General features: G+C 37.2%; 1 protein-coding gene across 1 annotated transcript in view; it reads left to right on the forward strand.

Annotated features, from left to right (window-relative positions):
• Positions 1 to 10,520, forward strand: part of atp2a3 (ATPase sarcoplasmic/endoplasmic reticulum Ca2+ transporting 3) — a 58,237-nt gene extending 47,717 nt beyond the window's left edge. Inside the window, exons 14-21 of the mRNA XM_042724113.1 lie at positions 54 to 389; positions 1,738 to 1,958; positions 2,044 to 2,246; positions 2,398 to 2,483; positions 4,385 to 4,518; positions 5,153 to 5,270; positions 7,152 to 7,269; positions 7,574 to 10,520. Of these exons, the coding sequence (XP_042580047.1) occupies positions 54 to 389; positions 1,738 to 1,958; positions 2,044 to 2,246; positions 2,398 to 2,483; positions 4,385 to 4,518; positions 5,153 to 5,270; positions 7,152 to 7,269; positions 7,574 to 7,620 (1,263 nt within the window). The 3' untranslated portion in view covers positions 7,621 to 10,520. The remainder of the gene's footprint in view (positions 1 to 53; positions 390 to 1,737; positions 1,959 to 2,043; positions 2,247 to 2,397; positions 2,484 to 4,384; positions 4,519 to 5,152; positions 5,271 to 7,151; positions 7,270 to 7,573) is intronic.
• Positions 10,521 to 11,925: the final 1,405 nt, after the last annotated feature.

Raw genomic sequence — 11,925 nt, forward strand, 5'->3', positions numbered from 1 at the left:
ACATGTAAATTTATATATCTGGGATAACATGCATAATCTGATTATGTGTTTAGTCAAATCTCACCTTCGTTGGCTGTGTGGGGATGTTGGATCCGCCCAGAAAGGAGGTGATTGGCTCAATAAAGCTGTGCAGTAAGGCCGGTATACGTGTCATCATGATCACTGGGGACAACAAGGGCACCGCCGTGGCCATCTGCAGACGCATTGGCATTTTCAGTGAGGATGAAGATGTTGAAGGAAGAGCCTACACAGGCAGGGAGTTCGATGACCTGACTCCAGACGTCCAGCGAGAAGCTGTGAAAAGGGCACGGTGCTTTGCCCGTGTCGAGCCTGCACACAAGTCAAAGATTGTTGCTTATCTGCAGTCCTTTGATGAGATCACAGCGATGGTGAGATATAGTGGTTAGTGGCTGGTTTCACGAAAGTTCAAAACTAAAAACTGTTGGAGCATCAAAAGAGGGTCTGAAATGAACACCAACAACAACCATCTAATAAAAATTGACTTGAAAAAAGTGAAAGGCAGTCGTTAGTTGGTTACTACAGTATATTAGGAGCTGCAACATATTAAATGATTTAAATCTGTTTTAATCCTTAAATCTGGCCCTTACCTTTATCGCCTGTACATTTTCTTAATTCACACACTATTAGTAGATGTGCAAAACCTTTGGGCTGAAAGTTCTTTTTTTAATTGTGTTGTATTGTAACATGAGAAAATTCATGGAATTATTGAGTATTATCCTAACATTTGACATTAATATTATTGTATAATCTAATTGCTATACTTTTAGTTTGAGTAAAAGAAAATATGTCTCATTACCACCAATGAATAACTTTATATTTTGTATGTAGTATTTGTTGTTAGTTTTGGCAGTTGTTATGTTGATTTGATTTGGGGTGGCAATTATACAGTTAGAGAGCTGAGAGGATCATATGAAGGATGAAGTCTCTGATTCTACTCTCCAGTCTCTTAGCAGTAATGTAATATTCTGCAGCACCTACAGTACATCTCTGAGGTAGACAGCCTTGTCTTTTATGTTGATTTTCCCTGCTGGAGTTATGAGAGCATGTCAGTGCTCTTCCTGTTCACACACTGTCGCCTCCAGCTCTGTTGTATGCATGTGTCTGTTTGTCATTTGGGGACTTGAGGTATTTCCCAGACATCAGTGTGCTTGACAGAGGGTGCTTTGCTTCTGTTATGACATGAAAACAAAGATTTCCTTATCCCCTACTTGACTCCTGTTTAATCCCCAGCCTGTAATAAGCATTTACCAAAGAGCAAATATTATTTACTATTGGATCATTAGGTCTTTTCATAAGCTTAATATGTTTTGAATCTTTACTTGAATCCACTTTTTTAAACAATTGGCCTTTGAATTGACCCTTAGATAAGCTTCACCCCTGTTGATAACTCTATAGAACATACAATAGAATTGATTTGGAGGTACTGAGTTATATGTGAGTATTGTTTTCTTAAATGAATTGACATTTCAAACATTTTTTCTGTGGTTTGTCTTAAAATAAACTGTTAAATTGCACATTAGCATGATTAATACAGAAATGAAACAACTTCAGTTTATCTTGGAGCAAATGAACACAAGTTTGTGATTTAATTGAATTTTACAGAAATGATCAAACATGCAGAACTTATTTCATATTGAAGGGCATGTTGTTAAGTGATGTGTGTTAAGGTTGTTAGTTTGTGTTAGAAGTTATGTTTAGTTTTGTTATCACTTTAGTACTGGAGATGGCGTTAATGATGCCCCTGCCTTAAAAAAGGCTGAAATTGGCATCGCTATGGGCTCAGGCACAGCTGTAGCCAAGTCAGCCTCCGAGATGGTGCTCTCTGATGATAACTTCTCCACCATTGTGGCCGCAGTGGAAGAGGGACGAGCCATCTACAACAACATGAAGCAGTTTATCCGTTACCTCATCTCCTCCAACGTGGGAGAGGTGGTGTGGTGAGTGAGAGCCTGATTGGTGTGGTGCTTTAGTTTTCTATCCACATTTACACTCACATGGGTTCCTTATTTTCCCCCATCGCAGTATTTTCCTGACAGCCATCCTAGGCCTACCTGAGGCTTTGATCCCCGTCCAGTTGTTGTGGGTGAACCTGGTGACGGATGGTCTGCCGGCCACTGCCCTAGGCTTCAACCCTCCTGATCTGGACATCATGGACAAGCCTCCCAGAAACCCTAAAGAGCCTCTCATCTCCGGCTGGCTCTTCTTCAGATACCTGGCCATTGGAGGTTAGTCCAATATCTTGGTTATTCCATAGAATCTAATATTATTGACAATTTTTGCCACTTTAAGTGCACTTACAGTTCTTCCCTGAAAACTGCGTGTCAGCTCTATGAAGCATCAAACCACACTGGAATTATTTTACTCTTGTTTTTCTAGGATACGTGGGTCTAGGCACTGTCAGCGCTGCCACCTGGTGGTATTTGTTTGATGAGGACGGTCCACAGGTGTCTTTTTATCAGCTGGTGAGTCAACAGTGATTTAAAATAAACAGTGATTGATTTCAATTAATAGGATAATTTTTCCTATAAATTACAGTTTTGCTTGAGTTAATTTAAGAAGTATTTCTGTAAAATGATATACCAGACTTTTAGAAATATGTTCTAAATGAGCTCAGGCACAACAAACTCAAATAATAACTTTATTAATAACACAATGGCAGGAAAATTAACAGGTTGTCAAAGGTTTAGAGCAGTGGTCTCCAACCCTGCTCCTGGAGAGCTACCCTCCTACAGATTTCAGCTCCAACCCCAATCAAACACACCTGAACCAGCTAATCAAGGTGTTCAGGGCTACTTGATAATTACAGACAGGTGTGTTGGAGCAGGGTTGGAACTGAAGTCTGCCGTCCTGGTAGTTCTCCAGGAGTAGGGTTGGAGATCCCTGGTTTAGAGTCAGTAAGCAAGCATTACTCCAGAGTCACATAATCCTTCAGCAGTCATTCTGATTTGCTGATTTGGTGCTCAAGAAACATTTCCTGTTATTATCAATGTTGAAATTGGTTGTGATGCTTGATGTTTATGGATTTTTTAATAAATAGAAAGTTCATTATATTATTTATCCTATTCATGATAGGTAAAAATTGATAGCCTGAATGCACTGTAAGTCGCTTTGGATAAATTAAATTAAATTTAATTTAATTTAATTTAATTTAATTTAATTTAATTTAATTTAATTTAATTTAATTTAATTTAATTTAATTTAATTTAATTTAAATTTTCAAAAGGACAGCATTAAAAGAGATTGTTCACCCAAAAATGAAAATTCCGTCATTAATTACTCACCCTCTTGTCCTTCCAAAATTGTTAGACCTTCGTTCATCTTTGGAACACAAATTAAGATATTTTTGATGAAATCCAAGAGCTTTCTGACCCTTCAAAGACAGCAATTCATTGATTTTGCTGCCAAAAAAAAAGTATTCTTGTACTTATATAAAATTATGGTTGAACCACTGATGTCCCATGGACTATTTTAATGATGTCCATACTACCTTTCTTGGCCTTGAATTTGGTAGTTCCCTTGCTGTCTATGCAGGGTCAGAAAGCTCTCGGATTTCATCAAAAATGTCTTCTTAATTTGTGTTCCAAACAAAACCTGGTTTGAACGACATAAGGTTGAGTCATTAATGGCAAATTTTTCATTTTTGGGTGAACTATACCTTTAATTCGTAATTTTTTGTGACATAAGTGCAATTTACTGTCACTTTTGATCAATGTAATGCACCTTTGCTGAAATAAATAAATAAATAAATAAATAAAATAAATAATCTTTCTTACCCCAAACTTTTGAGAGGCAGTGTACATAATGTGGTCATACAATGCACTACGTAGTGGAAATATGAGTAAATGTATATACAAAATGTTAACAATACAATATATACAAAATGTTAACAGGAAAGTAGTATAGAGTCATAAAGTATTATAGCTGCATTCTAAAGTTAAAGAAATCCCAATGATATTATTTTCTTCAAGAGGATTGGGATTGTTTTGGAATAAACTGCTCTACCAAGGATTCATGCCACAACAAGTTTAAAATGTTGTCTGAGATTTTGGTCGGGATATTTTAAAATAAAGAAATCTGTTATGTGTAAGGGAGTTTAGATTTTTCTGTATGTTTTGTGTATATGTTAACTTTCTGATGTCACATCAGTCCCTTAAAGGTCACAAAGACTGCCATCAGTGGGTCAAATGATTTCCTGTCTTATTGCTGTTGCATCTGATATGGTGAATATATTAGATGCACTAAAGCACAGCTTTTCTGTTTTATTAAGGATGATGCCACTTAGAAAACAAACACTTGAAGATACTCAAGATGGCTGGAGATACTGCCCCACATTGACTCTAAACTGTCTTTTTCTTGTCTGTAGAGGCACTTTATGCAGTGTACAGAAGAAAATCCCATGTTTCAGGGCATTGACTGTGAGGTCTTTGAGTCACGGTACCCCACCACCATGGCTCTTTCTGTGCTTGTTACCATAGAGATGTTCAACGCTCTTAACAGGTATGATCTGCTGCCATGGTGATAGCACTGCATCAACTGTGTTCTTTCAATACGTCTAAGTAGTTACTGTAAAACACCTTTCAGATGTCTCATGATCTCGGTGGAGCTGTGCTAGGTCTGTGACACCTCTTGAGTTAATTTTCTTAAAAAATAGTAGGCCTAAATGTCTTTTTTTGCTACTACCATTCTTCTCTTTGTAATTTTTAATGTGAGCATAACTTAAAGGGATACTCCACCCCGAAATGAAAATTTTGTCATTAATCACTTACCCCCATGTTGTTCCAAACCTATAGTGATTACAATTTGAGTTGAGTAGCGCAAGGTTGGGGGTTCGATTCCCCGGGAACACATGATAGGTAAAAATTGATAGCCTGAATGCACTGTCTGCCGCGTATGCTCTTCTGTATCAGCTGCGCCACAAGGAGGCGCTGTTTTCTTTTAAATCAAAGCTAAAAACACGTAGAAACAGCGGATTCTTGTGGCACAGCTGATACAGAAGGGCATATGGTGATACGGGGAGATTAAGTGATTAATGACAACATTTTTGGGTGGAGTATCCCTTTAAAGGACTACTTGGTAACTGGCATAAACAGGTCATTTTAGACCCAAGTCCTCTTATTCTTCTCTCTTACAGCCTGTCAGAGAATCAGTCTCTGATGAGGATGCCACCCTGGGTGAATATATGGCTGCTGGGGGCCATAATTCTTTCCTTGTCTCTACACTTCCTCATCCTGTATGTGGAGCCTCTACCGGTGAGTGTGATATACAGTATACAGGAACAGCTCTCTTTTTCTGTGTCATTATTCACCTTATTTGTAACGTAAGAGCAAGTGTGGCAAACTGTAACTTGAATGTGTATGGCTTCCATCAGCTTCCAGTATTTTTAGTTGTACAAAAACAGTCTGTTATGCTGCTTGTTAATGCAATCTGGTATTTGTTAACATAGTATTTTAATTTATAACCATAATCTTAAACACTAATTTGTAGCATGGATAGTTTTACCATTGGCTGTACTTTATTTTTCTAGTGTTGATCTAAAATGGAAGTCTCACATATTCACAGAAAATAGTTCACTTCCGCATTGCAAAATAAAGTTTTTAAAGAGATGGTTCACTCAAAAATGAAAATCATTTACTTATTTAAACAACCATTAACCATTTACTACATTTAGGGCTCATCCACACAAAACCAGAGCTTTCCCTTTGTGATCTTTTTTTTTTCCTTGTTTAAAAAAAAAAAAAAAAAACTATTCCATAAACACGGCATCATCTCAAGAAATACCTGTGTACACAAGAAACCACTGAAACCGACTCAAAACTATTTAATATACATGCCAGACCAGTATGTGGCGCTGTAATTATGTCACAGAGATACACTAAAAATGGAGAAGAACTTGGAGCATGCACATAAACCTTGCAAGATGTGGGGTAATGATATCATTTTCTAAAAATATATGGATTGACTATAAACATGAAAACACGAGGCTGTCGTTTTCAGATTTATCCACTCTGGGACCCAGTTTCAAAAAAATAATGGTTTCAGGTTCACAAAACGCCAGATCCATTGGCACGAAATGCCAATATGATACAAAATGTTTACATATACAGGTAAACGCGTCTCCGTGTGTATGGGCTCTTACTTACTGTAGCCCCATTTCATTCCAAATGCAATTACATTTTTTTATGTGGATCATGTAAATTCAGAACCACCTTTTGAGGTTTAAAAACAACAACAAAAAAGCTCCTGGCTTCAGTGCTTGAAGCGCAGCACTGTGTTTTTATATGCAAGCAGCTTGTGATCCAGTATTTTAAGCGACTCTAAATGTCTCAGTTTAAAATACATGCTGCTCCACACAAATCCCATCTCTTCAAGCATTTTGAGCTTGGATAACTTCTAACGTGCATTTAAAAACGCAACATGCACCAACCATTTTCACACCTTCATTATCAGCGTGGATTTGCGCAGCTTGTCAGTTAACAACGGCTCTGTGTAGTAACAGCTGCTCTATTTGAAATCACGCACCTGATGGAATTTACCGCTGATTACAGAACCAGTTTTACTGACGAGATGCGCATGAATTATTGGCCGATATTTATCGTGCACCCCTAGTACTTACATGCTATATGATTAGGGTTTGGCTTGGGGTTACTTGCATGTAATTATGCATAATTAATTGTTATAATAATAGTAAGTACATGTAAGTTGTAACAAGGTACAAACCTAAAATTATTATTATTGTTAGTATTTTTAGTACTTTTTAGTTTTACAGTACAATAGTATTATTATACTTATTTATTGGCTTAATGATATATTTGAATTCTTATATCATCATCATCCTCATAGTTACATTGAATGGGTTTCCTTAAAAACAATACAGTGACCATTAAAAAATCCATTTGTCCTGTGTGACAGAAGTCACACAGGTGCTTGAAGTACATCAGAAATAGAACAGGGCATCAGTTTACCGTTGTAAATTTTTTAATTTTTAATTTATTTATTTATTTATTTTGCAGAATCAATGATAACAATTATGTTTTTGCACCGATGCATGGTGTTTCCAGAAAATATGGTGCGAGAGGTACATTGTTCTCTCTCTTTTTCAAACCTCTCGTTTCTCATTTTGTGCTCCCCAGCTGATCTTTTTGTTTATTATTTTGTATTTTTTCCAATGGATCGTAGTCCTCAAGATCTCATTTCCTGTTATCCTATTGGATGAGGCACTCAAGTGTATCTCCCGCCACCACTTAGAAGGTACAACCTGCTTACCAGAACATGTTTCCCTCTTTATGTGTGGCTAACGTGTCATTTCTGTCTCTGATGTGACTGTTCTTAATATCCCAGTCAATGCTTCTGTCTCTTTTATATTGACGTTTTCTGTTTGTTTCTTCTAATCTGATTCTCCTCCGGCAGTTTAACTTTCTCCTCTCATCTTTTAAAAGGTATTTTCTTAAACTATAGCCTGTCCAATTCGAAATTACCTTCATTGCTTTGGTCTTCATTTCCTGGAGGCACTATATAACTTCTCTCTCCCTCTCTCTCTTTTTGCGATCTGCAGGTGAAGAGGAGGAAAAGTACAGGAAGAGTCGGCAGCTGAAATTCTAGGACAACTTCCTCCAGACACACATGAACACACACACGCCCACCCCTGCCTTTTTTTCCAAGCTCTTAAGACTACGCCCCATGCACACACATTCACACACACGTTCGTCATCACTCCTCCCGTGTCTTCACTGCATGTCCAGCCACCACTAGAAGTCCAGAACCCACTAAAACAAGCAGGGCTTGTGGTTTATGTTACTGTGTGTGTGTGTGTGTGTGTGAGAGTGAGAGAATAGGTGTGTGCGTGTGTGTTGGCATGTGCATGGACCTAATTCAATCATGTCAAGCACATGAGACCATTTGTTTTCTTTTATCTTGCTTTTTAGCATTCATGTCCTTGCTGTACATAGTAGGGCAGTTTCTGGTGTACTTGAGGGAGCAGAAAGAGGGTTTTGGCATTTAACATTTGGGTATTACTGGGTAAATTCACGGGTGAAAATACTTCACTTTACACAATTGAAAAAGAGAGTATAGAGATGGCACCAGGGGGGTCTTTAAATGTGTGAATGTTCGTGTTTGGACAGAATGGCCAGTTTCTTAAGTGGTCAACTCCAGTTTCTCTCTCGTTCCTCTCTTTACAGATGGGGTGGCCACCTTCAGTGCTGAGAGCTCATTCTCTTAGCCATTTAGATAACTGTTTACAGAAGGCTAAAATTGGCAGCATATATATTTAAATTGCACTTGAATTTAAACAAAAATGTCATTTTTAAGTCTAAAATAGGCGCCACTTAAACCTGAGAATGTTGATTCAAGTATAAGTGAAATAATAGGCCCAGGTATGTGTTTTACCTACAAAAAATTCAAAACTATCCAAAATATTTACACAGGATCACAAACACAAACTGATCTATCCCAGACTTCTCTTTTATTCTCTAGAGTGAACTCCAGTTGAACACTAGTAACTATGTGCTGCAAGTAAATCTATCCAAACGTGGTGCAACCTGCCACATGCTGTAAGTATTAATATCTACGGCAGGTTTTGAATATGATGAGAGGGAAGGAGAGGGAAAGAAAGGGATTTGTTCATTGACATGAAGGGCAGTCCAAGTCTGCAGCATTGCTTGTTGGGACAGCTTTGATGTTTAACGTTATCTGACTCACTTCTCCACGCAAACACGTGCATCCTCATTATGGAGTACAGGGGTCTGACTTGAATGTACTTTCACTCGCTTCCTCACTTATCCTTTGAAATTTAACCAGATTGAGAGACTCTGCAGTCCTAAACTGCACATTTCATCCTTCTTTAATACCGTATGCTGCCAAATGGCTTTTTTCATTTGCTCTTGTTTTTCTTCCTCATATTCATTTCGGTTGTGTTGATATCGTCATCATGAACACAGAGTCATCCTTAATGCAGTGGGGCTTACATGCTTGTCGTGCATCATGTCTCTCTACCGCTAGTGCTTTTCTTGCAATTTTGCTGAACTCTGCGACTTTTTTATTTTATTTTTTATTAAATAAAGTAATAATAATGTATTCGACTGAAAGAACCCAGGTGGTTTAGTTTGTCAGTTTTGCTGTTAAGGGTATCATATGCCTTCATCGATCTTTTGGGAAATGCTGGTGTGCTGTTATCAGACAAATTGGCAAACCAGGTATGCCTGTGCCTGATGTCAATATGCTTGCCATGGTAAAACCACAGTGTGAAGAGTCTGTGTCCGCTTGTTAGCTGTGACATGTGAGCATCATTTTGTCACAGCCTAGAGTCATCTGTTTTGCCAGTAACAAATGTGAGTGGTGTAAATGCTATTTTAAAGGCAAGCTCTGTGTCCAATGTGCTCTCACACCTTAAGCTATTACAATGGCAATGTATTACCATGTAACTTTAGGGTCAGCGTACTGACATGAGGCAGCAAGGCCGCTCATATTCATCACACTAGCATCTGCACCAATAGAAAGTGTGGGCTTTGTACAGCCTTGCTAATAACTACTGATCTCTTGAACTCTTGTACAGAAAAAAAAAAAAAAAACTAAATACCTGATTGCATGGAACCTTGTTACTGTAATTAATAACCTATACAGTATATTTAATTTTTTTTTAAATAATGACTTAAATAAAACCACCATCCGGAAGAGAACAGTGCAAAACTTTTTTTTTTCTTTCTTTCTGCGTTCAAGTAACTAAAGATGGAGAATATTTTATAGAATAGTGGAGGTTGTTTATTCATTGTTACAGTTTGTTTTTAAAGGTTGCAGGGGTTTTTGTGTCTTTTAAATTTAGTTTAGGAGTTGTAAAATAAAGATAAGAATTGTGCTTTTTCCAACTATAATTGGGTTTGAATGTCTGAAGATTTTTAGTTTTTCTTTGTTTGTCTGTTTTGTTTGATGATTGTTCTGGAAAAGGAACATCTTGTGGTTTACACAGAGTGACGTTCAGTAGTCAATACTGGCTTATGGGGTCGTTCTCTTGAAGGGCTTGGTGTGGGTACTGTGCCTCCAGAGATATTAAATATCTGTGTGTTATGCAGAAAGTTGGACGTCCACTTTGTAAATCTATTTCAATCCATATTTAAAAAACAAAAAACATTGTTTTCACATTCTTGAACGTCTTTTGTTGGTGCTTCTTCCACATACCGTTTTCATCAAACAATACTGAATGTTTTCATTCTGAAACGTTCTTGATTGCTCGCTATGAACACTCTCGAAAAGGTTGACAGTCAGGAAAGCAAACAAAAGATTGTAGTGACGTTTCCTTCCATTTGTTCTCGAGCTCAGTGTGGTCCTGAGATGAACCGTGCATACTGGACAGCTGTCTTTCTGCCTAAGCACAAACCGGCTGGAGCTTTGCACCCACTACTGAGAAAGAATTCTCTGTAAACGCCTTGGTAATATTAATTGTGGATACATCATTTTATATATATGAAAAAGACATGTCAAATAAAGATTATTTATCTTCTAATTTATTTCCATGGTGTTGTTGCTGCTTTATTTTAAGTGCAATGCACACTAGTCGCCACCAGATGACACTGTTATATCAAATAATATATTAGGCTCAGTAACTGGTTTAAAGCTTCACATTCGCACCTGTCTTCACTTAATTTGCAAAGACACGCAGTGGGATTCTCAATGATGTTATAAAACTTTAAATATCTCGTCTATTTTGTGGTTGAGTTGTTTCTAAAATGATTCTCGTCAGTGGTGTAGTTAGAACATCGTAATACTAATTACTGAAAATCCACACATGCCGTTTATTCTTTGACAACTTCAAGATACAGTTAGTTAATCAGGCGCAGGTCTCTCCCGTCCTTCGACAGTTCATCAAAAAATGAGGTTTGACTGGCGAGAACAGGGTAAGTCCATTGGTACAGTCACTGAGAGAGGCTTTAATCAGAGAAAGTCTCCACGTAATAAAACAGCAAACCATTTATTCCTGTGAACAGCCGTCGAGTCACATGATCATTTAGAAACAATCTTATGTGCCCCAAACTTTTGAACGGTATATTGTTAATACTGTCTCTGTCTTGTATTTATTTATGAGGATTTATCTCATGATGTCTGTCTGCTTTTGTTTAAATGGTACGTGGTTTTAATAAACCATTATTTAATCTGCTGTTTCCCACTGAATCTGTATTAGGCCTACAAGAGAGACCTGAAGAAGGGCAGAAACCAGATCCAGACGCTATTAAAATAGACTGCAACAGACTTTAGAATTCAATATAGGCTACATTGGCTGTGCAGTTTATAATGAACTTGATAGACAACATATGTTGACGACAATATAATGTTCTCCTGTCTATTAGGTCACAATAATCAAGAATAAGCAAAAATGCAACTCAACTATTTGTCATCTAACATCAAGTAAAATACATGCTTTATTCCTTACATAGAAAGCAAATACCTTTCAAATGCTGTTGATGAGACTTAAATGAGAAAATTGTCATCAGTTAACTTCAGCACCCAATTAAAATAACTTTAAAACTACTATAAAGTAGCTTCTTTAATTAAGCTTTTATTGCTTAAAGGGTTAGTTCACCCAAAAATTTAAATTAGCCTGTGTTTTACTCCCTGGAGGCAGTATATGACTTTCTTCTTTCAGACGAATCCAATCAGAGTTATATTAAAAATTGTCCTGGCTCTTCCAAGCATTATCATGGCAGTCTGTGGGTGACAAGCGAAACAAGTGAATCCAATTATATATGGTTTTGTTTGGCTAACAAATTATGCTGTTAAGGGAATAGTTCACCCCAAAATTGAAATTTTGTTGTCTTTTTGAGTGAACTATCATTTTCATATTACTGTAATCTCTTTATGTGTATTTTGGAAAAATTAAAGAACAAATGTGATCTTATATAGATGGGCAACATGGTA

This window comes from Cyprinus carpio, chromosome B5, assembly GCF_018340385.1.
Source record: "Cyprinus carpio isolate SPL01 chromosome B5, ASM1834038v1, whole genome shotgun sequence".
Lineage (NCBI taxonomy): Eukaryota > Metazoa > Chordata > Actinopteri > Cypriniformes > Cyprinidae > Cyprinus > Cyprinus carpio.